Raw genomic sequence first — 26,591 nt, forward strand, 5'->3', positions numbered from 1 at the left:
GGCACTACCATTATACATGCAAATGACTGATACGGTACTTTCATAATGCCATGCTAAGTGTAGCACCCTTACTGTTTGAACATCCCCAAAATGTTTTCTCCTTCATATAGAAAATACTTAAGAATTTATAAAACTGCTCTTCTATTAACTGCTACTGCTACTAATATATACATTTCATTATAAAGTACAAAAAGAATAGCTATGGTTACAATGTATTTTTAAATGGTCATACAGAAAGCTAAAGTCATTATGTAATGTAGGTTCACCATGAAAGTATCAAATATATAACTAAAACTACATGTGGCCCGTGAGTTGGGGGAGGTTCCTAGGGATCAAGCCCAGGGCCTCGAGCATACTAGGCAAGTGCTCTCTCATGGAACTACATCTTATTACTCATTTTTTTTGTTTTCCATTTATATTATTTATTGTGTGTGTGTGTGAATCTGCATGCATGTGTGTGCACATGCACCCAATGCGTGGTGGTACTGGAGCTTGAACTCAGGGCTTCACACTCTTGTTTGGCTTTTTCACTAAAGGCTGATTACCACTTGAACCATACCTCCACTTCTAGCTTTTCACTGGTTAATTGGAATTAAGAGTCTCAGTTTTGTCTGTCCTGTTAGTTTCCCTCAGCCACTTGAGTAGGTTAAGACTATAGGCATGAGCCATTAACATCTAATTACTTTCTTTTTTACTTTTCTTTTCTTTCTTTCTTTTTTTTTTTTGAGACAGAGGATCAGGCTCAGGCTAGTCTGAAACTCATGAGCCTCTTTTCAGTCAGCCTCTAAGATGCTTAGATTTCAGTGTGCACCACTGTGCTGTGAATTTCTTTAATGCTGTCAGTGCTTTATACTGTGCCTCATAAAAGAAAAACATGACAGAATTGAAAAATAGTGCTTGAATAAAAATTGCAAGGTAGGGATAGGCTCATGCCTGTAATACCAGCTATTCTGTTTAAGTCCAACCCAGACAAAATTATTATTATTTTTTTTTTTTTGGCCAGTTCTGGGGCTTGGCCTGGCTTCTTTTTGCTCAAGGCTAGCATTCTGCCACTTGATCCACAGCGCCACTTCTGGCCATTTTCTGTATATGTGGTGCTGGGGAATCGAACCCAGGGCTTCATGTATATGAGGTGAGCACTCTTGCCACTAGGCCATATCCCCAGACCCAGACAAAATTATTGAGACCCTATCTCAGCAAATAAGCCAGCTATAGTTCACATCTGTGATCCTAGCTGCAATGAAGTGGTAGATAGGAGGAATGAGGTCCAAGACCAGCCTGGGCAAGAATGCAGTCCCTACCCAAGAAAAGTCTAAAGCAAACACAGTCATGGTTCAAATGAAAAAGCACCAGCCTGCCAAGCTCAAGGCTCTGAGTTCAAACCCTATTGCAGCTTAAAAAAAAAAAAAGCTAAGGTTTGCTTATTAGTAAGTCACTTGTGCAAGGCCCTAAGTTCAGTAGCTAGCCCCACAAATATTACTTAGTTAATATCAGAAAACATATTCTAAAGTGAAGAAGCAAAACGGTGCTGATAAGACTCTAGGTATCAAGTTTAAATAAGTAAAGAATTTATAATCTGACTCAAGCATCCCGGAGCCAGCTAGTGGTCCTCCTCTGCTGACATCTTTGCCTGAGCCACCAGGCATCCAGCCTTTTACTCAAGATGTGTGATAAACCAGACATGTCTGAAGTGGAGAAGTTTGACCAATCAAAGTTGAAGAAAACTAATACTGAGGAAAAAAACACTCTTCCCTCAAAGGAAACTATCCAGCAGGAGAAGGACTGTATCCAAACATCCTAAAATGGGGACATCCTCTCAAGAGCAAGCTCAACACCACCTGGGAGGCTTGTTTTTGTAAAGCAATGTGTAGCAATTTGAGGCACCTGCAGATGTTTTCCCTAGCTATGTTCCCTAAGAGGTCAGCAGTAAGAAAGTTCCCTTAAATTTGTTTTTAAATTGAAATTTCAGAGAGCAGATGCACAATAATCTCACTATTGATGACCCTTCTGTGTAACAGAGCAAGCCAGTTTTAACCTAGTAGGTGCCTTCATTGCTTATAATCATTAAAAAGTTGAATGCTAAAAAAAAAAAAAAAAAAAGAATTTATAATCTTGGGGCTGGGAATATGGCCTAGTGGCTAGAGTACTTGCCTTGTATACGTGTAAGCCCTGGGTTCGATTCCTCAGCACCACATATATAGAAAATGGCCAGAAGTGGCACTATGGCTCAAGTGGGTGGTAGAGTGCTAGCCTTGAGCAAAAAGAAGCCAGGGACAGTGCTCTGGCCTGAGTTCAAGGCCCAGGACTGGCCAAAAAACCCACCAAATAAATAAATAAATAACAAAAAGAAGGAAACAAATAACAGCCATCATTTAAAAAAAAGAATTTATAATCTTAAGAGAAAATAATTGTAGGAAGAAATCAGGCATGAGTGGCTCATGCCTACAATCCTAGTTGCTCAGAAGGCTGAGATCTGAGGATGGTATTTGAAACCAGCCAGGGCAGGAAAGTCTGTCCATTAGACTCTAGTATCTACAATACTAAAAGAACCAGAAATGGGGCTGTGGCTCAAGTGAGGGAGCTCTAGACTTGAGTAAAAGAAGCTCAAGGACAGCACCCAGGCTCTGAGGTCAAGCCTCAGGACTGGCCAAAAAAATGTAGGAAGGGAAATTTTGAGAAAATAAAATATATTCTATTTATCTTCTTTTATCTTTTTTCTTTGTTTTTGTTGGTTGTGGGGCTTGAACTCTACCACTTTGAGCCACAGCTCTACTTCCTATTTTGATCGTTTGGGAGAAAAAAAATCTCACAATATAGCTCAAATGAGGCTTCCTGCTTCTGCCTTCTGAGTGCTGGTATGACAAAAATGCACCACCATTCCCAGCTTCACTCCATTTTACAGTGCCTATGGGCATGTAGCATGGGTAAGACTCTAGGAAGAAGGGGATTAAAATAAGGAAAATTAGTTTAAAATATTTTAAAATATAAGCTGGATGCCTGTAATCCTAGCAACTTAGAAGGTTGAGCTCTGAGCTCAAAGCCAGCCCTGGAAGGACAGTACATGAGACACTTATCTCCAATTAACTCCACACACACACACACACACACACACACACACACACACACACACAAAGAAAGAAAGAAAGAAAGAAAGAAAGAAAGAAAGAAAGAAAGAAAGAAAGAAAGAAAGAAAGAAAAGGTGAAGTGGAAGCATAGCTAAAGCAGTGAAAAAGCTAAGAGACTGTATCCAGGCCCTGAGCTCAAACCCTAGTACCAACACACACATACACACACACACACACACACACACACACACACAGATTAATACGTTAAAAAGCATTAAATTTACTCATAAAATCCTATTTGCTGAGTTGTTGTTTTTTTTGCCAGTCCTTGGCCTTGGACTCAGGGCCTGAGCACTGTCCCTGGCTTCTCTTTGCTCAAGGCTAGCACTCTGCCACTTGAACCACAACGCCACTTCTGGCCATTTTCTATATATGTGGCACTGGGGAATCGAACCCAGGGCTTCATGTATACGAGTCAAGCACTCTTGCCACTAGGCCATATTCCCAGCCCCAGTATTTGCTGAGTTTTGAGATAGTAAATTACAACAAATGAAACAAGCAAGCCAGGCCCTGGTGGATGAAACTTACAGTCCTAGCTGCTAAGGAGGCTAAGATCTGAGGATCAAGGTTCAAAGCCAGCCAAGGCAGGCAAATCTGTGAAATGTACTGCCAATTCACCACCAAAATTCACCATTTCTAGCCAGAAGTGGTGATGTGACTCAAGTGGTACTAGCAAGAATGCCTGGTCCCAGGGCTGGGAATATGGCCTACTGTTAGAGTGCTTGCTTCGTATAGGTGAAACCCTGGGTTCGATTCCACAGCACCACATATATAGAAAAGGCCAGAAGTGGTGCTGTGGCTCAAGTGGCAGAGTGCTAGCCCTGAGTAAAAAGAAGCAGTGACAGTGCTCAGGCCCTGAGCTCAAGCCCCAGGCAAAATAAATAAACAAACAAACAAATAAATAAAATTTTAAAAAGAAGAAGAAGCTGAGATCTGAGGATCATGGTTTGAAGTCAGCCCAGGTAGAAAAGCCCACGAGACTTTTATCCTCAATTACCAGCAAAAAAAAAATGGAGCTGTGGCTCAATTGGTAAAGCACCAGCCTTGGGTAAAATGAGCCTCATGATGGCATAAAGCCTTGAGTTCAATCCCCAGTACCAACACACAAATAAAATAACATCTGCCTTATACCATATGTACTAGGTATATACAAAACTTAAATGACTTCTGTATTTAGACTTGGATCCCCAACTCAAGATAGCTTATGTATGTGTAGATATTCTAGAATCAGGGGTAAATGTCCACATGCATAAGCATTTCAGGTAAAGGACCCTCAGCCTATTGCAAGGTTGCTAGAGGAGCTGAGGAGCCAATCTGTCACACCTCTCCATGTGTTTGCCTTGCGGCTGCTGTTCTCTAAAATGACACTTTCTGTTCCAAGCAGAGAGAACCGTAGCATGGGAGCCCAGCATCTTTTAGCCAGTAATAAGGATGAGGCAGCTCTACACACGTGGAGATGGAAAGGCGCCCTAAGACAAAGTGAACAAGGCAAGCAGTGTGCTTACATGCTCCAATCTGTGTAAAAAGAAAAGGTTGGCCAGACACTCACTGGTGGCTCACACTTGTCATCATAGCTACTCAGAAGGCTACGATCTCAGGATAGAGGTTCAAAGCCAGCCTGGGCAGGAATATCTCCAATGAATCACAGAAAAAGCCAAAAGTGGGGCTGTGGTTCAAGTGGTAGAGCACTAGCTTTGAGCACAAAAGTCAAGGATGGTGCCCAGGCCCTGAGTCCAAGCTTCAGGACCAGCAAAAAAAAAAAAAAGAGGGGGTGGATGTAGATTTGCTTATTGGTTCACTTCCTTATTTTTACTGTTACTCCTTTGTGTGTGTGTGTGTGTGGTGCTGGGGATTGACCCCCAGGGCCTTATAAATGCTAAGTAGGTTCTCAATTACTAAGCTACAATGCCCAGCCTCTAGAAAGAGCAGGTGAGTGGCTAGGATGTGAGGAGCTAAGGGGTGGTTGCTCTGTGGCCAGATACTCCTTGGGATACTTTGAATTTTGTGTTTCTGGAGGATGGCAAGGCTTGTAAAGATTCCCTTTACAGATTGCTCTGCTCATGAGTTTATCCTTGGTCCTGGACTTCAGCCAAAGAGTAAAATTTTGAGGATAATGCTAGATACTGATGTCTCATGTCTGTAATCCTATTTACTCAGGAGGCTGAGATCTAAGGTTCATGGTTCAAAGCCACCCTGAACAGAAAAGTTGGTAAGACTTGTCTCTGATTATCCATAAAATGCCAAAAATGGAGGAGTGGCTCTAATGATAGAATACCAGCCTGGAGTGGAAAAAGCTAAGCAAGAGTATGAAGCCCTAAGTTTAATCCCCAGTATAAGCACCAATCAATAAATAAGCAAGTAAGTAAATAAAGAAAGTCAAGTTGCAATTTAAAAAAAACCCTAGGCAGAGCTTTATTGAGCAAACAAGCAGAAAACAAAGACAGATCTTATAGATAGATCATGACTGATAGGTATACACTACCATGCCCAGCCATTGGTTGAGATGGAGTCTCATGAACTTCATATATGCCCAAGCTGGTAGTGAACCACAATCTCCCAGTCTCTGCCTCCCAACTAGCTAGGACTACAGGCTTGAGCTATTGCCCCTGGCTCCTTTTTTAAAAAACAATATATGATGTAGCTTATTGAGAGAGTGTAAGACTCAAGCAAAGAATGTATTGCTTATGTGCATTTTTAAATTATTACCTTAAAGTAGTTGTACAGAGAGGTTTTGATTCAACAAGTCAGATTATGAGTACCATGCATCTTAAGTTTATGTGCTTTCAAGTACAATGCTGCTCTATAAATTCCTGGTTGCTCTTTCCCATGCCTCACTTTCCCTGATTCGCCCTGCACAGATTGCCACTTCACTGGAAGTACTGCAAGATGGAAGTATGGATGATATCAGCTTGTTGCAGGTATACCACCATTAAGCACACTAACAGATCATGAACTTGAAGGGAAAGAAAAGGGACTGGTAATGTGGCTTAGCGGTAGAGTGCTTGCCTAGCATGCATGAAGCCGTGGGTTCGATTCTTAAGTACTACATAAACAGAAAAGGCTGTAAGTGGCCCTTTAGTTCAAGTGGTAGAGTGCTAGCCTTGAGCAAAGAGAAGCCAGGGACAGTGCTCAGGCCCTGAGTCCAAGCCCCAAGACTGGCCAAAAAATAAATAAACAAATATATATCCATCCCAGTTTGCTATTTGTTTTTGTCTGCTTGTTCCATTTGTTTTCTTTTTTTTTTTTTTAATTTTTTTTTGGCCAGTCCTGGGCCTTGGACTGTCCCTGGCTTCTTCCCGCTCAAGGCTTGCACTCTGCCACCTGAGCCACAGAGCCCCTTCTGGGGAATCGAACCAAGAGCTTCATGTATAGGAGGCAAGCACTCTTGCCACTAGGCCATATTCCCAGCCCCTTTTCTTTTAATTTTTGAGGCACAGTCTTGTTATGTAGCTCAGGCTGTCATGGAACTCAGTCCTCCTGCCTTAGACTCTCAAGTGCTAGCATAGCAGACTTAAGCCACCAGGCCTCATGCTCCACTGTCATTTACGTGTTATCCTTGCTTATGATTTTTTGTCATGTAGATTTTTCTGTGTTGTGATCCTCTAGCCTCCATCCCCCAAGTAGCTGGAACTCTCTTGAGAGCTCAACGTGTGTAAGACAGTTTTGAATCTTTGGATTTCTTGATTTTGTTTAGTGTTGTTTGGGTTTTCTTTTTTCTGCCTCCTGAGTAGCTATGTTACATATAAGTTTAGAAAGGGCCAGTTAAACGTTTTTTATAATTTAATTTTTTTTCCTGTGGTTCTAAGGATCAAACTCAGGGTCCCTGCACGAAGCCACATCCCTAGCCCAGGAATTGTTTTGTAAATATATATAATGTCATGTTCTTCATTATTAATTGTTCAAATTAATGTGACTGAAATGAGAAAAAATACATTCTTTTTAAAATAAAAAGTTCATATAGAAGGGTAAAATTAGAAGCTAATTTTTCCAAAATATCTCGAACAGTTTTCATTCACAGAAAACTGAAGTTTCATTCACGATGAGGGTTTTTGTTTGTTGTTTAGTGGTTTTATTTTGTGTGCATGTGTTGGCCTAAGGCTTGAACTCTTGGCCTGGGTGCTCTACCATTTGAGCCACAGGTCGACTTTCAGCATTTTTTTATGGTTAATTGAAGATAGGAATTTCACAGACTTTCCTGCCTAGGCTAGCTTCAAACCTCCATCTTCAGTGCCTGGCTGTGACTAAGGAGCATCTGTTACATTTAGATCCAAATAATAGCAGTAATGTAGCTCTCTACATTCCCTATTGTTTTACATACTGTTTGTATTCTAGTGTAAAGACATACGTATTTGTTTTGGTTTGTTTTTTGGGTTTGAACTCAAGGCCTGGAACTTTCTGGGCTAGCTCTCTACCACATGAGCCATTGTTCCAGGTTAACTTTTTGCTCTTTTTTTTTGTGTGTGTGTATGTGTGTGAAAGAATCTCACAAACTGCTGCCTGAGAGAGCCTTGAACCATGATCTTCCTGAGTAGCTAGGATCACAGGCATGAGGCACCAATACTCAGCTAAAAGATTTTTTATTGGTATATACCATTTTTGTACAAGGAAAGGTAATTTATTATTGTATATATATATGGAATATCTCTTTCTTTCCCTCATCCCCTTTCTTCCGTTTTTTAAAACAGTTTCAACAAGTTCCAGGATTACAGGCCTGAGCCACCAGCACCTGGCCCTCATTTTCTTTTTTTTTTTTTTTTTGCCAGTCCTGGGCCTTGGACTCAGGGCCTGAGCACTGTCCCTGGCTTCTCTTTGCTCAAGGCTAGCACTCTGCCACTGAGTCACAGCACCACTTCTGGCCATTTATGTATATGTGGTGCTGGGGAATCGAACCCAGGGCTTCAAGTATAAGAGGCAAGCACTCTTGCCACTAGGCCATATCCCCAGCCCCCTGGCCCTCATTTTCTTAAGGTCATTCTTTCCCCAACACTGCAAAGAAAGAAAATGAACGTATTTTGCTTAAATGATTTTGAATACTTCAAGTATTGTTTTCCTTCCATCCTCTCCTTTTTTCCTTTCCTTCTTCCCTCCTTTCTTTGTTTTTTTCTTTTTTCCTTCCTTCCTTCCTTGGCTGGTGTGGTGTCTAGAACTCAAGCTTGGTTTGGCTGTTTTGCTCAAGGCTAGCACTCTACCACTTAAGCCACACCTCTACTTCTGGCTTTATGCTGGTTCTTTGGAGGTAAAAGTCTCCTTGACTTTTCTCCTGGGGCTGGGTTTGAAACCTCTATACTCAAATCTCAGGATTACAGGTGTGAGACACCAGTTCCCAGCTTTTTTTCCCCTTCTTGGTACTGATGTTTGAACTCAAGTCCCGTCATGAGGGCCTCCTAGACAGGCACTCTACATTTGAGCTGTGTGCCTCAGGCCCTTAAGTCCATACTGAGACAGTGTAATAGGAACAAGCAGTGGACTTGAGACACAGTAACCAGGAGTGCAAAACTAAACATTGCACTGATGCATGGCCTGACTAGAAATGCACAAATACCACTCATAGAAACTGAACCTCCTTTACCCACCAAAACTAGGCAGTACAAAGGAGAACTTCTTCTCCACCTTTGTTCTTGCTTCAGGTAATCACTGTGCCCTGAGCATCAATCAATATGCCATTGAGACAAGACTCCTTTTCATGTGAAGAGCGACTGTTAAGGATCTTTTTGTTGTTGTTATTGTTGTTGTTGTTGTGGGGCTTGAATTCAGGGCTTGGATGCTGTCTTTCCAAGTCTGAACTTTTCTGCTCAAGGCTAGTACTCTACCACTTTGAACCACAGCTCTACTTCCAGCTTTCTAATGGTTAATTGGAGATAAGAATCTCACAGAGGGGCTGGGGATATGGCCTAGTGGCAAGAGTGCCTGCCTCATATACATGAGGCCCTGGGTTCGATTCCCCAGCACCACATATACAGAAAATGGCCAGAAGTGGCGCTGTGGCTCAAGTGGCAGAGTGCTAGCCTTGAGTAAAACAGAAGCCAGGGACAGTGCTCAGGCCCAGAGTCCAAGCCCCAGGACTGGCCAAAAAAAAAAAGAATCTCACAGACTTTCCTGTCCAGGCTGGCTTCCAACCATGAACCTCAGATCTCAGCCTCTTGAGTAGTTAGGATTGTGGGCATGAACCACCAGCACCCGGCTATTACAAATCTTAAGAAGCAGAAATCAATGTCAAAGAATTACTTTCTTATGCTCCTGTAACAGGAGTGACTGCCATGTATAAAGATGCCTAGAATAAAAGTCCTGTGCTTACACCAAAGGATTTATACCAGGACCCTGTCCTCACCCACCTCAGTTGTCCTACTCTTCACACCCTACTGAACTAGCTCGTTGGCTGGCTGAGCGTCCTTCCAAAACATGCCTTGCCCAGTGGCACAGCTCACTAATTCTCCACTTGTGTCTTACTCTACTACTCTGCCTGAAATTCTTTTTTTCTTTTGCTTGTCTTAAAACTGGAGCTTGAACTCAGAGCTTTGTGGTTTTGCATGGCTTTTCTGCTCAAGACTGGCACTCTACCACTTGAGCCATACCTCTACCTCCAGCTTTCTGCTGTTTAATTGGTGATAAGAGACTCATGGGCTTTTCTGCCTGCAGTTAGCTTTGAACCTTGGTCCTTAAAAGATCTCAGCCTTCTAGGCTGGGAAGATGGCTTAGTGGTAGAGTGCTTGCCTAGCATGCATGAAGCCCTGGGTTCGACTCCTCAGTGCCATATAAACAGAGAAAACCAGAGGTAGCACTGTGGTTCAAGTAGTAGACAGTACTCAGGCCCTGAGTTCAAGCCCCAGGACTGGGGGAAAAAAAAAAAGATCTCAGCCTCCTTAGTAGTTTGGATTACAGGTGTCAGCCACAGACATGTTGTGCTTAAATTCTTATCTGCAGTCAGAGACAGGAGCCTAAGAACTGGGTTGAGGAGTGCCCCCATTTTTTTTTTTTTTTACTTCTTCTTGGAGGACCTCCTCACCAACCCTTGACCTTCCCACTGTTGATGTTCCTGACTGGGCAGCATGCTGTGCATTGACTGGACGGTGACTGACCACCGGGAAGAATGTCTGCTTGTTTGGTTTGCTCTGTTTCCCCTTCACACAGTTTTCCTTTCTGCACAGCCTCGCTCTTTGTCCTTCGAATGGAATGAAGAACTGCAACATACACATTCATGGGAGATGAAAAGGATGCAGGAAGCTGATTGTTTGCTAGAATACCAGCCTTGCTCGGTTCGTTTTCTCTCTGGAGACTTGGAAGAGTCATTGGATTTGAGCCAGAAGGATTCAAGGAGACAAAAAAGATCTAAATTAGAGACAACATATTCCTCCCCTTGTGCTTCCGTAACCCCGGCTTCCCTCCCTCTGCCCTCTCTTCTCAAAGACACCCACTCTCTTTTCCATCCTGGGGCTGCCGTCAGCCCAGCTGTCCCCCCAGTAGGTGGCCCCGGCCTTGAGCCTGGCACCAGCCCCAGCATTGCCCTGGGGTCAGCTCCCCCACGCCCACCCCCAGATTTTCTATTGGGCACTTTTGACAGTACTTTTTCAGGTGATTCATTGAATGCCAAACAGTTAAAACAAAAGGTATCTTATCACATGGGTAAGAGACCAAAATGTGGGAGAAGTTCCTTATTAGACCAGGCCCCTGAGCCGGCTTTTCCGCCAATGCTTTTCCCTCCCCCAAAACTTCCTGTTCCCCATTCTTCTTTTCCCTTTGGTCATGCCCAAAGTGATTCTTCTTTGCAGGATCAAAATTGCCCAGTCTCTATGGCTGCCTACAGCAGGGACTTCAGGAATCTGCACAGGCAACAGTTCTTAGTCTCTGGTTCTGCCCAGAAAGACACTGGGCTTACTGCAGGTCAGGAGAAAACACCAAAAATGTACTTCCCAACAAAGAGTTTACACCATGGCGAGAGGGGCCCTGAAAGTGGCTCTCAGAGTATTCCATTCAGTGGTGGGTTAGGACCTGAAAGTGGCTTTCAGGGGATTCCATTCAGTGGTGGGTTAGGACCTGAAAGTAGCTTTCAGGGGATTCCATTCAGGGGTGGGTTAGGACCTGAAAGTGGCTTTCAAGGGATTCCACTCAGGATGGGGCCTGAAAGTGTCATTCAGATTCCGCACAGTGGCGGGATGGGGCCTGAAACTGGCTTTCAGGGGATTCTACACAGTGGCAGGGTGCAGCCTGCAAGTGTCATTCGGAAGACTTTACACTGTGGCAGGATTGAGCCTGCAAGTGTCATTCGGAGGACTCCACGCAGTGGCAGCCTGGAGCCTGAAAGTGTCATTGAGAAGAGTCCACTCAGTGACAGGATGGAGCCTGAAAGTGTTTTTCATAGAATTCCTTGCAGTGGCAAGATGGAACCTGCAAGTGGCCTTCAGAGGATTTTACACAGTGGGATAGAGCCTCGAAGTGACTTTTGGATCCATAGGCCCTTGTCTGTCCTCTTCGCACTGCAAACAGAGGTACTTAACTTATGTCACAATTGGTCTTGTGTGTGAGTGTGTGTGTGCCGGTGCTGAAGCTCGAACTCAGGACCAAGGCACTGTCCCTTAGTTTGTTCCATCAAGGCTGGTGCTCTGCCACTTGAACTGTATGTCCACTTCAGCTTTTTTGGAAGTTTGGAAGTTAGAGATAAGGGTCTCATAGACTTTCCTATGTAGGCCAGCTTTGAACTGCAATCTTTAGATCTCAGCCTATTGAGTAGACAGGATTCAAGGTGAGAGCAACTGGTGCCCAGCTATGGTCTTAAAGTTGAAACAGGACATCTAACACTAAACTCTGCTTCCCACTCACACAGTACCCAAGAGAGCTTGAAAGAAGTGGTATGGCCCATAGTTGTCAAGACAGAGAGGGTAGAGGCCACAGCCGCCCTGCTGGGGGTTCAGTCCTAGCTCTGCTGTGTGTTAGCTGTGTGGCTTTGGACAAGTTTTTAATCTTTCTGGGCCTCAGTGACCTCATCTGCAATGGGTGTAATTATGGCACCTCCCCAAGAAGTGGCAACAAAGGTAAAAGCCCAGCACCTGGCCCTGGGTCTACATGAGTTGGCACATCTCATTACTATTGTTTTCCAAATGATTACCATAGGTCCTTTAAGCTACCCACCTGGCTACCATAGTTCCCACTTATCTCTTCCCTATGTTAGTTAGCTCTAGGCATGGAGTCTTTATCCTTCATGGTTAGGACGCCCCTGTTCACATTTGCCACACTCTCATATGCACGTGATGGAATGGGTAGAAGACTGAGAGCACAAATAAATTAGGTTTTTGGTTTTTCTTCTTTTTTTTTAGGGATGGGGGTCAGTAGTGGGGCTTGAACTCAGGGTCTAGGAGCCATCCCTGAGCTCTTTTTCTTGAAGCTAGTGCTTTACCACTTTGAGCCACAGCTGCACTCCCATGTTTTTCCTCACCACTCACTATGCAGTACAGGCTGACTTTAACTCATGATCCTTTTGCCTCAGCTTCCTGAGTACTGGGATTAAAGGCATGTACCACCATGCCTGGTAGGAAGGTAGTTATGAAGACTGTCTTCAATAAACCAATTTTCTATTTAGAAAAAAATCTATTTCAGGGCTGGGGATATGGCCTAGTGGCAAGAGTGCTTGCCTTGTATACATGAGGCCCTGGGTTCAATTCCCCAGCACCACATATACAGAAAATGGCCAGAAGGGGTGCTGTGGCTCAAGTGGCAGAGTGCTAGCCTTGAGCAAAAAAAGCCAGGGACAGTGCTCAGGCCCTGAGTCCAAGCCCCAGGACTGGCAAAAAAAAAAAAAAAATCTATTTTAAACTATACAAAGTACATTTTTAATGTTGGGAAAAAATCAAGGAGGGTTTGGGAGAGTTGGGGGAGAATTATGAAAGGGGTGACATAGGTTCAGATGCACTATACTCATAAACTAACATGTTGAATTGAAATCTCTTTGTGCAACTACTTAAAGACAGTGAAAAGAATTTAAGAAGAACAAAGGAATCATAGGAAGCCAGGTACTTATGGCTCACCCTGTATTCCTTGCTACTCAGGAAACTGAGATGTGAGAATTGTGGTTCAAAGCCAGCCTGAGGAGCAAAGTCTATGTACTCCTATCTCCAGTTAACCACCAGAAAACTGAAAGTGGTGTTATGGCCTGAAGAGAAAGGGTTAAGAAAGTGAGGTCCTGAGTTCAAGCCCCAGTGCCAGCATAAACATGGGTTCAAAGCACTACTAAAAGAAGCTCATAGTGTAGATTGAAAATGCTATTTGGGAACTTCACTCCAGGCTTTTTATAAATGGCTCCAGGTAGCTGATGTCCACAGTACTTAAGAAATTCCAAAGCAGTAACCCCTCTGTATAACACCTTAATAGTAACAAAATTATATACTTTTAAAAAATCCAATTTCCCCAGATGAAGAACTTTGATGTTATCATAATAAAAATTTCAGAAATCTAGGCCTGGGCCTGTGGCTCAAGTATAGAATACCTACCTCCCCTGTCCCATCAAATCCCAATACCAAAAATCAGAAATATAGTGAACTAAATTGTAATATATAACTGAACTTCTTTTTTGTATTATGTAGCGAAATTCCCGTTTCATGACTTACATTTATTTTCTTAACTTCATAGCATGGTTACTGGAAACTCATACCAGAACTAGGACTTATAGTAAATCTTAAAATACATGTTTTACACAACTATCTTGAAGAAAAAGGAATTCGATCTCTAGGTAAGTCAGTGTTTTCATTCATAGCTATGGCCTTAATTTGAATAGATCACTTAAGACTAGTGTATTCATCTAATAATTGTGGAAGTTATATATAATTAGAATTGTATTGTGAACCCATATATAAATGAATTATATTGTGAACCATTGAAGAAAATACGAGACTTGTTTGTTATCTTATGTATTAACTAGGGTAAAGTACAAATTTATTAGCGTATGTGGCACTAACTACAGCAGAAAATAAACCCAGAATCTTAGCTAAACACAATCAGAGATTACTTCCCTACCCATATCACAAACAATAATGATTATCAGGGAAATTACACTGTGAAGAACCTGTCACCTTCCATATGTAGCTTTTGAAACTTAACCCAAGCAGATGGTGGTAGCTCACACCTGCATTCTTACCCACTCAGATGTCTGAGATCTGAGGGTCTCAGTTTAAAACTAGCCACTAGAGGTGGCGCTGTGGCTCAAGTGGTAGAGTGCTAGCCTTGAGCAAAAAGAAGCTAGGGACAGTACTCAGGCCCTGAGTTCAAGCCCCAGGACTGGCAAACAAACAAACAAACAAAAAACCAAAACCTCAATCCTCAGATGTCAGCCTCTAGGCATACGCTACCAGAACCCAACAACATTTATATAATTCTTTCATGGGACTTTTATACATAGACACAATTTGAGATGTAGAGTTTCTAACAGAAGTAAAAGAGGTTTTTATTTTTAGGTACTAAAGGAAAAGAATGTCTTCTGCACCTGATTGCCACATTGCTGGCACTACAGTATATTCGAAGAAGAATGATGGGAATAGCCTTCAAACCACTTATGAAACTGGATGAGGCTTTCAGGTGACTAACTATAGTGATTAGCAACTCGTATTTTCAGCTATTTCTTAAGCTATACTGAATTGTTTTATGTGCATGTGCTACTTTGAAGTAGAAAGAGAATCTGAAGTACAAAGAGAATCTTTGTACCTTGGTAGGTAGGCTAAGATTTTTGCCACTGGCTTCATGGGAGCCATCTCTGATAATTTATGTACAGCTTACACTTGCTGTCTGGACTGGGGTGGGGAGGGAGGGCTGATCTTTACTAGGGGGCGTTGATCTCAGGTGCCTTTGGAAGGTCAGGCCTCTTCCCAACAGCTGCAGCTCATAGCACAAGAATGTTGATGGAAACCCACATACTCCATGTCTAAACATTGAAACGTTACCTCAGGACTGAGAATGGAACTCAGTGGTGGAGCACTTATCTAGCATGTACAGAGCCCAGAGCTCAGTACCTAGCACTGCATACACACAGCATGTACACATCAACACATCATATAAGTAAAACAGGCCAAGTATGGTCAGTTACACCTGCAGTATCAGCATTGAGAGGTCAAATTCAAGAGTTGGTACTGTGAGGAGACAAATGTGAAACTTTGTGAAAGATCATAAAATAACACACAATGCCCACATTTTACCATTTTACCATTTAGCTGCATCCTTAGGAAACTGAATGTAACCAAAAAAAAAAAAGAAGAAGAAGAAGAAGAAGATTCGGATAAATTAATGTTCTCTAATAACTTTGTACAGTTTTTTATTTTTTTTGCTAGTGCTGGGAATCAAACAAGATTTTATGCATACTAAACATAGACACTAACATGAGTGACACGCCCCATGCCCCTTATGTGAATTTTTATGCAGCACTGTTGTCTGCCTAAGTGCTAGAGTGCTAGCCTTGAGCAAAAAAAGCTGAAGGACAGCACTCAGGCCCTGAGTTAAAATCCCAGTACCAGGACACACCACACACACAAGCACACACACACACACACACACACACACACACTATATGTATATAGATATATGTATTTATGTATAATATATGTCAAATAAAATAAACATATGATACATAAAATACAATTATAAAACTAGGAAGAAAAGTTGATGCCAATGAAAATAAAGGTGGGCAAGGTGAATAATCAAAATACTTAAACTAGATTTGTAACTTTTAGTCTCTAAGAAGTAGATTAATAATTACTGGAAAACATCCATCTGCTAACCACTTTAGGCACATAATATTTGTGTCACTCAGGACTTCAGGCATGCTAACTAAGCAAGTGCTCTACCACTGGAGCATTAGACCATTTGTTTGTTTGTTTGTTTGTTTGTGCCAGTCCTGGGGCTTGAACTCAGGGCCTAAACACTGTTCTTGGCTTCTTTTTTCCCAAGGCTAGCACTCTGCCACTTGAGCCACAGCACCACTTCTGGCTTTTTCTATATATGGTGCTGAGGAATGAAACCCAGGGCATGATATACACAAGGCAAGAACTCTACCATTAGGCCATATTCCCAGCCCTGTTTATTTATTTTTTTATTTTTTTATTTTTTTTTGCCAGTCCTGGGCCTTGGACTCAGGGCCTGAGCACTGTCCCTGGCTTCTTCCCGCTCAAGGCTAGCACTCTGCCGCTTGAGCCACAGCGCCACTTCTGGCCGTTTTCTGTATATGTGGTGCTGGGGAATCGAACCTAGGGCCTCGTGTATCCGAGGCAGGCACTCTTGCCACTAGGCCATATCCCCAGCCCCGTTTATTTATTTTTTTAAGTTAGGGTCTCCTGCTAACTTTGTCTAAGCTAGCCTTGAAGTGGTCATTTTTATAGCCTCCACCTCCTGAGTAGCTGAGATTACAGGTATAAACCATTATACCTGGCTCACACTCATTACCTAATATGTTCATCTCCACTAATGTTTACCTAGTGCCAAGGACTGTTCATTTTGTTAAATTGATGAGTTTTGTTAATCACTAGAATGAGACAATCTGACCTCAATGATGACCATAACTGAGAAAATGTTTCCAGAATACAGTGAATGCTACCCAGTCTGTGTCTCACAGCCATGTGAGGATTTGAACTCTCAGTCACATCACTGACTGATGGCCTTTCCCTTTGCAAGGAAAACAACCAAGAAAATGGAAAGGATTTTCAAATTTTTGCCCATAGGATTTTTTTCCCATTTTCCTTTTGCCTGTATTGGAGCTTAAACTCGGGGCCTCAAGCTTGTGCACAGCTGGTTCTCTACAGCTAGAACCATACCTACCACCTGGCTTTTGGCTAGATAATTAGAGCAGGAGCCTGAAGGACTTTTCTGCCCAGATGGGCTTTAAGCCACGATCTTTCAGATGTCAGCCTCCTAAGTAGCTAGGACTCCAGGCATGAATCACCAGTGCCCAGCCCATAGGATTTTCCTTAAAACCTTTGGTGTGTGCTGCCTCTTGCTCACTAACAGATTCCAGTAGGTGACAAAACTAGTGAGGTAATAGCTATCTTAAATGAAAGATTGCAGATTGCAGTCTTTTCTGGGTCTTACATAGACTTTGATGCTACTTTCTTTTTCTTTTTTCTTTTTTTTTTTTTTTTTTTTTTTTTGCCAATCCTGGGGCTTGAACTGGGGGCCTGAGCACTGTCCCTGGCTTCTTTTTGCTCAAGGCTAGCTCTCTACTCACTTGAGCCACAGCGCCACTTCTGGCTTTTTCTGTACATGTGATGCTGAGGAATCAAACCCAAGGCTTCATGCATGCGAGGCAAGCACTTTACCACTAGGCAACATTCCCAGCCCTGATGCTACTTTCTTGCAGAAACTCACTAGGAAATGTGTACATTTTCATAGGAAGATGTGCCTGACTTACTTGGCACAGTTACTCTGTGCAAGTTTCGTGGGTGACTCTCAGTTCTACAAGTAACTAATCAAATTGAGAAGTCCAGGTACAATAGAGGGAATAGAGAAACAGGCCTCATTTTGTAAAACAGCACTCAAGCTGAGCAGCAGTGGCCATTGCCTGTAATCCTAGCTACTTAGGATGCTAAGATCTGAGGATGGCAGTTTGAAGCCAGAGAAACCGACAAAAATCTATAAGTAGAGCTGTGGTTCAAGTGGCAGATTGCCAGTCTTGAGCAGAAAAAGCTGAGGAACAGAGCCCAGGACCTGAGTTCAAACCCCAGTACTGGCATACACAAAAAAATTATACTCTGAAAAATCAATGGACACTTTTTTATTATTATAAAGATGATGTACAAAAGGATTACAGTCACATGAGTCAAGTGAAGAGTACATTTCTTTTTGGGCAAACTCATCTCTCCCCTCACATCCCCATCCATTGTGTAGCTCAATTTTCAACATAGTGTCTGATAAGTACCACTGCTGCACTCTTTGTCCCTCTAATTCTGTGCTCCCCCTACCTTCCCAAAGATGGATAAACAAACAATCAAGATGAGGAAAATAAAATGAAAACAGTAACAAAGAAAATTCTTATTTCCATTTCCTGGAGTTCATTTTGATAAATATTATTTTATATGATCAGGTGCATATATGCATTGCACTTTTGTGACCCACTCCTAAGAGTATCCTCCTTTGGTTTCATTGTGTGTGAATACCTAGAGTCCTGTATGAATTGTCATGTCCCCGTGTATTCTAGGTCTGGCTTCAGTATATGAGAGAAAACATGCTGTTTGTCTCTCTGAGCTTGGCTTATTCTTACCTCATGGAAACTTTTTTTAAAATCAATATAGGGATAATCCCTGGAATTTTGAGAAAGTAAAGAAAGCAATTGAATGGGTTAGAAGAATAGAAGGACAATATTCATCTATCTGCCAACGGCTTGAACTCGGTAAAGACTGGGACTCAGCCACGAAGCAGCTACTGGGACTTGAACCTCTGGCCGCCTCGTCTCCTCTTAGCAGAGTTCTGCAGTATGCTCAAGGCTGTTAAACTTTTCTCTCATATGTCATATATAATCAAATAGTAATCGTTACATCATAGTTATATGACAGTTAAGACAATTATGATTTTTATTCAGTGCATCAATCAGTCCCTTTAAAATAAAATAGGCACAATTGATTTCAAGCAACAATAAAATGGAAATAACAGTATTAGAGATTTGTATTTCCAGATTTTAAGGTGATAAGAGATGTTTAGACAGTCCCAGGGAATCATTCCTTCTTCTTTCCAAGAGTCCAGTGGAGAGCTGGCTTGCTGAGTAGGCTGGGAAGAAGCCACAGCATTGGCTGGTGGTCATAACAAAGGGCTGAGTCTGTTTCCATGGCCCTGTGTATCCAAACTGTGGACTGGATGTGCGTGCTCCCTTGTGTGGCTCCCCCATCTGCTGATTTCTCAGTGCACTGCTTGTTACTTAGAGAAATGAGGTCCCCAGCAATTCTTCCATTGATTATGTTTTTGTCAAATTCTGAAAGAAATGATCTCGAAACCCAGATCATCTCGTTTTATGCTCATTTTTCTTCTCATTTTTATCTTCTAGACATTTTCTAGTTTGGCATTTTACCTTTAGGTCAATGATCAATTTGAATTACAATTTAGTTTTGGGTTATTTTTTGTTTTTGTGGGTTGGGTTGTTTTGGGTTTTTTTGTTTGTTTGTTTGTTTGTTTGTTGGCCAGTCCTGGGCCTTGGACTCAGGGCCTGAGCACTGTCCCTGGCTTCTTCCCGCTCAAGGCTAGCACTCTGCCACTTGAGCCACAGCGCCGCTTCTGGCCGTTTTCTGTATATGTGGTGCTGGGGAATCGAACCTAGGGCCTCGTGTATCCGAGGCAGGCACTCTTGCCACTAGGCTATATCCCCAGCCCCTGTTTTTGTTTTTTTGATGCCTGCACAGTAGCCTAAACTCAGGGCCTGGGCACTGTCCTTTTAACTTTTTCATTCAAGGCTGATGCTCTACCATATGAGCCACACCTCCACTTATGGCTTTTCTTCTGCCAGTCCTAACTGAGGCATGAACTCAAAGCCTGGGTGCTATCCCTGAGGCTCTTTGTGTTCAAGGCTGGTGTGCTACCACTTGAACCACAGTGACACTTCCCAGCTTTTTTCTGAGAGTAATGGGGCTCATCAAATTTCACCATCTTAGACTTTACTCTTAGCTTCTATTACTCCATTTTATTTTTGTGACTCCATCTTAAAGGGCTGCACCCCACCCATAAGACTAGTTCCTTATAGTTTGACATCTAAAGATATATGTAGACATTTCTGTTTCTAGGTAGCAACTATAGTAATGGGTTGTAGAAATTATAGTAATAATGAGTTATAGAAATGATCATAGTAGCAGTTATAGAAATGCCATAGTAATTATTATATGACTCTGCTCATGATTGCTTACAGCATTGTTTTAGCTTCTGTAACTTCACGCTTGCCTTGCACCTGCAGAAAAGAACCATTAAGGACTTTCCACCCCTGAGTGAATGGGGGGGAGGGTGAGAGTTGCTTTAAAAGGGGACATGAGGCCAGACTTGGCACTGTACTTTTTTGAGCACTCTACTGTCCAATGTAGTCCCAGCTGGTAATAAAGACTTTCTCTTGGCTGTACTCTGTATCTGAGTGGTGTTTCCTGGTGGTCTTTACATCAACATTCTGAAGGCCCCAGTGAGATCCCCAGGAGACAAGACCCCATACCCCAAGTTGTCTCAGCAGATGGCCGGGCACTGGGGAAATAGACCAAGTCGATTCCTAGGGGAGGTACTCCCTGGAATGTTCCAGGGCCCCAGGAACTGCCCTTCTCTCCCCCTTGCTGCTCTAGAGGCTCCTGAGGCTTTTACCTCAAATTGATTTTGACATCATAGAAAGTCCCTTGTTCTTGGAGGCCTGCAGAGGTAAGTTTGTGTGTGGCACCCACATGGAGGACATTGTGGAGAGGCTGGATGAGGCCGTTGATCTAGTGTCCTAGGACAGTGTGAGATGTGCTATGTCATCGGCCCTTTGTAATAAACTCAAGTCTTGGTCGAGATTCTCTGGCTTGAGCCGTGGTGTATGGATGTATGTATGTGTGGTGGCCACCTAGTGTTTGTTCTGTTGTTTCTGTTGGTATGTGTCCTGTTGGTGTCAGCATGTGAAAATTAAGGAAAAGTGTAGTTTCCCCCCCCCCCCCCCCCCCCCCCCGAAACAGCGCTTATAAAATTTTATTGTCTTAGAAGTTACTCTTAGCTTCTGGTTTTGTTTTGTTTTTTTTGGCCAGTCCTGGGGCTTGGACTCAGGGCCTGAGCACTGTCCCTGGCTTCTTTTTGCTCAAGGCTAGCACTCTGCCACTTGAGCCGCAGTGCCACTTCTGGCCATTTTCTGTATATGTGGTGTTGGGGAATTGAACCCAGGGCCTCATGAATACGAGGCAGGCACTCTAGCCACTAGGCCATATCCCCAGCCCACTCTTAGCTTCTGTAACTCCATTTTGGTGACTCCATGCTAGAGAGCTGTACCCCCACCCATCAGACTAGTTCCTTGTAGTTTGGCATTTAAAAATATATGTAACCCTTGTTCCTTTCTGTATCTAGGTAGCAACCATAGTAATGGATTGTAAAAATGATCATAGTAATAGATTATAGAAATAGTCATAGTAGTAGTTAGAGAAACTCCATGGCAACTGTCAGGTTGGTCCACTTATGATTGAGTACTGGATTGTTTTTGCCCTCTCATGCTTGCTTAGTTGATATTGGGGAAACATGGTAACAATTGTTAGGATAAAGTTGATAGTAGGTCAGCCTAACCGTGAAATTCTGCTTCTGTAAATGGCTTGCTTAACCCATTTGTGACTTGCTCTACCCCCCTGCGTTGACCCCGTGTCTGTGCTACCTGACCACCTGCTGTAGAATACGTAGCTTCTACATTTAAAAACCCAGCCCTGCGGTGGCTCATTGCTGTTCTTAACCGTCCCCACGGTGGAGAGAAGACGCTGTACACAGCTAAATAAAGACTCCTAGCCCGATTCACTGAGTGCTGGTGACTTTCTTGTCATGGGTGCGAGTCCTGGGTAGCCAGTATACTGCAAGCATCTTAACACTCCTTTGAAGTGTATGCTTTCGTTCCATCAGAAAATGAGAAACCGAAAGTGCCACCATTCAGACCAGCTCGCTCAGAGGAGGCTACACACGCAGAGGTAGGCCGAGATGGGCCCTGGAGGAAGTCCGCGTGCACTGAATGGGAGTGGCCCCAACTCAGCAGGCTTTGGTTTTTGCATTTATCTTGGTCTTCTTCTCTTGTTGTTCTAAAAATTAGTACCCGTTTAAAATGTGGATCCTTATTTTCTGTGTGGTTGTTCTTCACGTGGACATCTCAGGAGGAATCACCGTTTCAGCCTCCAGGCGGGTTGGGTCACGGCCTGTTTTGTCCTCTCCCTTGCAGCCAGCCAGTTGCAGGAGGGAGGCAGAAATTGAGCATTTGGCTTTCCTAGCAATCTGGATGAGGCTGCAGGCAGCACCGTGAGAAGAGATTAGCTTCAGGTAATGCTCTCCCTTCCTCCCACAGAAAGTATTCAAAAGGTTCATTGGTTTCCCACTGATGTGCCCTGCTAAGCAAGCAAGCCCTTGAAAAGCGGGGCTTGGGGAATGCTGAGGTGGTTTATTAATTTGTTAGCAAGGTTTTATTTTAAATCATGGTCATCTGCAAGAGTAAGATAAAAAAAATCTGGTATTTTAATGCATAAAGTTGTTTACACTGACTTAGCAAAAAGTAAATCTCTTGAAGACTTGTGATTTATTTTCCTTCACTGTTAAAATTTGGGGCTAAGTATCAGAAAAATTGAGTGTAAAGGTTTATCACTGTTAAAGACATTGCCCATTCTGCCTATTTGTTTGGAACTGCTTTGGACCTTATCTCAGTCAGGAACCAAGGGAAAAAGGACAGGAAAAACTTAGGATGGGCCTATGAGGCTATCTTCCGGGGGTGAGGGGTGATCTGGCAGCGGGTGCAGCTCAGCAGGTCCACACATGGTAGGTTCCGCGCTAGTAGGGGGACCACGCATGGTGGAAGAGGATAAACTGGCACAAAGGCAGTTCTTCAAATCCTATGGAGTCGGATGGGTTTATGCCTATTCTGTGGGATGGGTTGGGTGGCCCATCTTCCTCCTGCCTTTTTCCTTACAGAAGGACACTAGAAACCTGGTGGTAGAATGGGCCTAATGTGGGGGGCTGGGTATATGGCCTAGTGGCAAGAGCGCTTGCCTCCTATACAAGAAGCCCACGGTTCGATTCCCCAGCACCACATATACAGAAAATGGCCAGAAGTGACGCTGTGGCTCAAGTGGCAGAGTACTAGCCTTGAGCAAAGAGAAGCCAGAGACAGTGCTCAGGCCCTGAGTCCAAGGCCCAGGACTGGCAAAAAAAAAAAAAAAAAAGAATGGGTAATGTAATGGATATTTCTAAAAACTGCCCCCTTGGAATGTATTGATTAAAAAAAAAAAAGGCTTTAAAAGGGGTTAAAAATAAAAAGAACTGTCAGTTTGCTTTTTGACTACAGATGTAACCTGGTGTTAAGAAGTGAATTATTGGGGCTGGGAATGGGGCCTAATGGCAAGAGTGCTTGCCTTGTATACATGAAGCCCCAGGTTCAATTCTCCAGCACCACATATATAGAAAATGGCCAGAGGTGGTGCTCTGGCTCAAGGACTGGCAAAAAAAAAAAAAAAAAAGTTAATTATTGGGCTGGGGATATGGCCTAGTGGCAAGAGAGCTTGCCTCGTATACATGAGGCCCTGGGTTGGATTCCCCTGCACCACATATACAGAAAAAGCCAGAAGTGGCGCTGTGGCTCAAGTGGCAGAGTGCTAGCCTTGAGCAAAAGGAAGCCAGGGACAGTGCTCAGACCCTGAGTCCAAGGCCCAGGACTGGCCAAAAAAAAAAAAAAGAATAAAATCAACCTAGGGTTGAAATTTTTTATGAAGGGCAGTAGAGAATCTAAAGTGGCCCTCAGTCCAGAGGATAGCCCATCCTAAACATAAACAAATCTAGGAAAAAGTAACCACAAGAGAAACCAAAAATGTAACCACTATTTGTAGTCACTAACTGCTAATTTTGCTTCTGCAAGCTGCTTTGCTGCTAAGGACATAGGAAACTTTATGCTGTTTTGCTGTACTGTGACCCTTAGCTCCCTCCACTGCCAGGAAACAGACTTCCTAACTGGTTTCCGGATACCTGTTTACGATGAGATGTCAAAATGTCTAAAAAGACCAGAGCAACCTTCCTTACATCAAAAAGAACCTCCCTTGCATCAAAAAGACCAGAACAACCTTCCCTAAGGTCCGGATGTTCCTGGAATGTTGCGCCCCACAAGTGAGCATGTCAACCACAACCCCTTACCAGTGATGAGTAACCACTTACCGCCTTTTATGTTTGCTAAATATAATTAGCCAATCATGTATACCCAAGTTAGCTTGACTTAAATGTTAACCAATCCTGTAACATTTCCTTAAAGTTGTTTGTTTAATGCTATAAAACCTGTGCTGAATCTATGCTTGGGGCCTCTTAGTGTCACCGTTTGTCAGGTGCGCGGAGGACAGAGCTCCAGCTTGCAATAAAGACTTCTTCTGCATTTGCATTGGTATGGGTCTCTGGTGGTCTTTGTGAGGGTCCGGAAACTAAGCTTAACACTACTTGTTAAAAGGAAAAATTTGTATCGATGGAAGTAGTAAAAGAAATGAGACCCTTTGGCTGGGAATGTGGCTTAGTGGTAGAGTGCTTGCTGACAAGCATGAAGCCCTGGGTTCAATTCCTCAGTACCACATAAACAGGAAAAAAAAAAAAAAAAAAAGCTGGAAGTGGTGCTGTGGCTCAAGAGCTGTAAGCCTTGAGTACAGAGAAGCTCAGGGACAGATCCCCTGCCCTGAGTTCAAGACCCAGAACCAGCAAAAACAAGGAATGAGACCCTGCTCCACTCCTAACCCAGTGTAATAAAGAAAACCTGTAAGGAAGGTTAGGGGGGAAAAAAAGCCTTAAAAATTGAGGAAATAAAAATGGTTTCCTCTAAATAAGAAATAATTTGAGGGCTGGGAATATGACCTAGTGGCAAGAGTGCTTGCCTCATATACATGAAGCCCTGGGTTTGATTCCTCAGCACCACATATATAGAAAAGGCCAGAAGTCGTGCTGTGGCTCAAGTGGCAAAGTACTAGCCTTGAGCAAAAAGAAGCCAGGGACAGTGCTCAGGCCCTGAGTTCAAGCTCCAGGACTGGCACCAAAAAAAAAAAAATATATATATATATATATATATATAGCCATTGTTCCTTTCAGTTTCTAGGTAGTAACCATTGTAATGGGTTGTAGAAATGATCACAGTAATGAGTTATAGAAATGATCATGGTAGTGATTATAGAAATGCCATTGTAATTGTCATATTATCCCACTCATGATTGCTGACAGTATTGTTTTACCTTCTGTAGCTTCCACATTTGGATTGTACCTGCAGGAAAGAACCATTAGGGACTTTCCACCCCCTACATAAGGGAGGGGGCTTTCTGCTTTAAAAGGGGACATGAGACCAGACTTGACACTGCACTTTTTTGGACAGGCAACTCTCCAGTGTAGTCGCAGCCGGTAGTAAAGACTTTCTAGTGGGGGCTGGGAATATGGCCTAGTGGCAAGAGTGCTTGCCTCGTATACATGAAGCCCTGGGTTCAATTCCTTAGCACCACATATATAGAAAATGGCCAGAAGTGGAGCTGTGGCTCAAGTGGCAGAATGCTGGCCTTGAGCAAAAAAGAAGCCAGGGACAGTGCTCAGGCCCTGAGTCCAAGGCCCAGGACTGGCAAAAATAAAAAATTAAAAAAAAAAAAGACTTTCTAATGGCTGTACTCTGTGTCTGCGTGGTCTCTCCTGGTGGTCTTCCCCTCGACATGAATAGTTTATTGGAGTTAGGAGTCTCACAGAGTTTTCTGCCCAGGCTGGCTTTGAACTGTGTGTGATCCTCAGGTCTCAGCCTCCTGAGTAGCTAGTATTACAAATGTGAGCCACTGGCGCCCAGCTGATTTACAACTTGTAAAAGGAAGAAGGACATTCTCCACCTTTGTTGTGGAGTGAATATGAAATGTCCCCTATAGGCTTACATGTTGGGTCTTGACTGTTAGCTGGGCTTTTAGGAATTGAGCTGATCCTGAAGACTCTGAACTCATCAATGGATTCATCCCTTGATGGATTCATATTATGATGGCATTATTAGGAGGTAGTAGAAAGTAGGAGGCAGGACCTGATTGGAGGAAATAAGTCACTAAGTGTGAACCTCTGAAGAATTGTAGCCTAACCCTGTCCTTTTCTCTCTGTTGGTCTCTACTTCCCATCTACCATAAGTTGAGCCAATTTTGTTCCACCACATGCACATATGCCCCTTTGCCATAGAGCCAGAAGCAATGGAGCCAAAATAAACCCTTCTTTTAAATGGCTCCTCTCAAGTATTTATTTGTCATAGCTACAGAAAATAAGTTAACACAACCTTTTTCCATTCCTGACCATTCTTCCTCTCACTGTGTAAAACACCAGTTGCTTTGAGATTCTCTTATTTTTGCTTTACAAAACCCTCTTTGTTCTCATTGCTGTATTCACCAGTCAAAATGTCCTCTCACTTATGTGGGTCAGGATTTACACACACACACACACACACACACACACACACACACACACACATATTAACTCTACATCTTCAATGATTTCTCATCTTCTGATGGATATCCTAGAGTATCATCCAACTCAATGGGTCCACCTCTTGGTGGGAATTAAATCAAAATAGAACACCAATAGTACAGAGAGAAAAATTTGAAGACCATAAGAATCACAGGCCTGTGTCTCTCTAATGTGAAGGCAAGCTATCATTGATTCTGTGGAGTCTCACAGCATGTAGCTTCCTATGTTCTAGAAGTGAGGCTTTAGCTCTTACTTGGATAGAAATTTTGTTACTATAATTCAGTAAAGTTGGCTCCTCACTCACTGTGGGGGTCAAGCCATTCCTTAGAATACCTTGTA

The 26,591-nt window shown here is 43.0% G+C and overlaps 2 protein-coding genes across 5 annotated transcripts in view; both read left to right on the top strand.

Moving 5' to 3' along the window:
- Positions 1–19,225, top strand: part of Parp4 (poly(ADP-ribose) polymerase family member 4) — an 87,609-nt gene extending 68,384 nt beyond the window's left edge. For 2 of the 4 annotated variants that reach the window (XM_048341676.1, XM_048341675.1), the window contains exons 31-35: positions 5,984–6,043; positions 10,271–11,608; positions 13,743–13,842; positions 14,564–14,684; positions 18,380–19,225. In XM_048341676.1, coding sequence (XP_048197633.1) covers positions 5,984–6,043; positions 10,271–11,608; positions 13,743–13,842; positions 14,564–14,684; positions 18,380–18,578 — 1,818 coding nt within the window. In that variant the 3' untranslated portion in view covers positions 18,579–19,225. The remainder of the gene's footprint in view (positions 1–5,983; positions 6,044–10,270; positions 11,609–13,742; positions 13,843–14,563; positions 14,685–18,379) is intronic. The other 2 variants (XM_048341678.1, XM_048341677.1) reach the window with 2 other exon arrangements.
- On the top strand, positions 1,581–1,855 carry LOC125348450 (thymosin beta-15A-like). Its single transcript, XM_048341680.1, has one exon. It carries the CDS (start codon positions 1,664–1,666, stop codon positions 1,799–1,801), a length of 138 nt encoding a protein of 45 aa, XP_048197637.1. The 5' UTR covers positions 1,581–1,663; the 3' UTR covers positions 1,802–1,855.
- Positions 19,226–26,591: the final 7,366 nt, after the last annotated feature.

The sequence above is a fragment of the Perognathus longimembris genome, chromosome 3 (assembly GCF_023159225.1).
Source record: "Perognathus longimembris pacificus isolate PPM17 chromosome 3, ASM2315922v1, whole genome shotgun sequence".
Classification (NCBI taxonomy): Eukaryota; Metazoa; Chordata; class Mammalia; order Rodentia; family Heteromyidae; genus Perognathus; species Perognathus longimembris.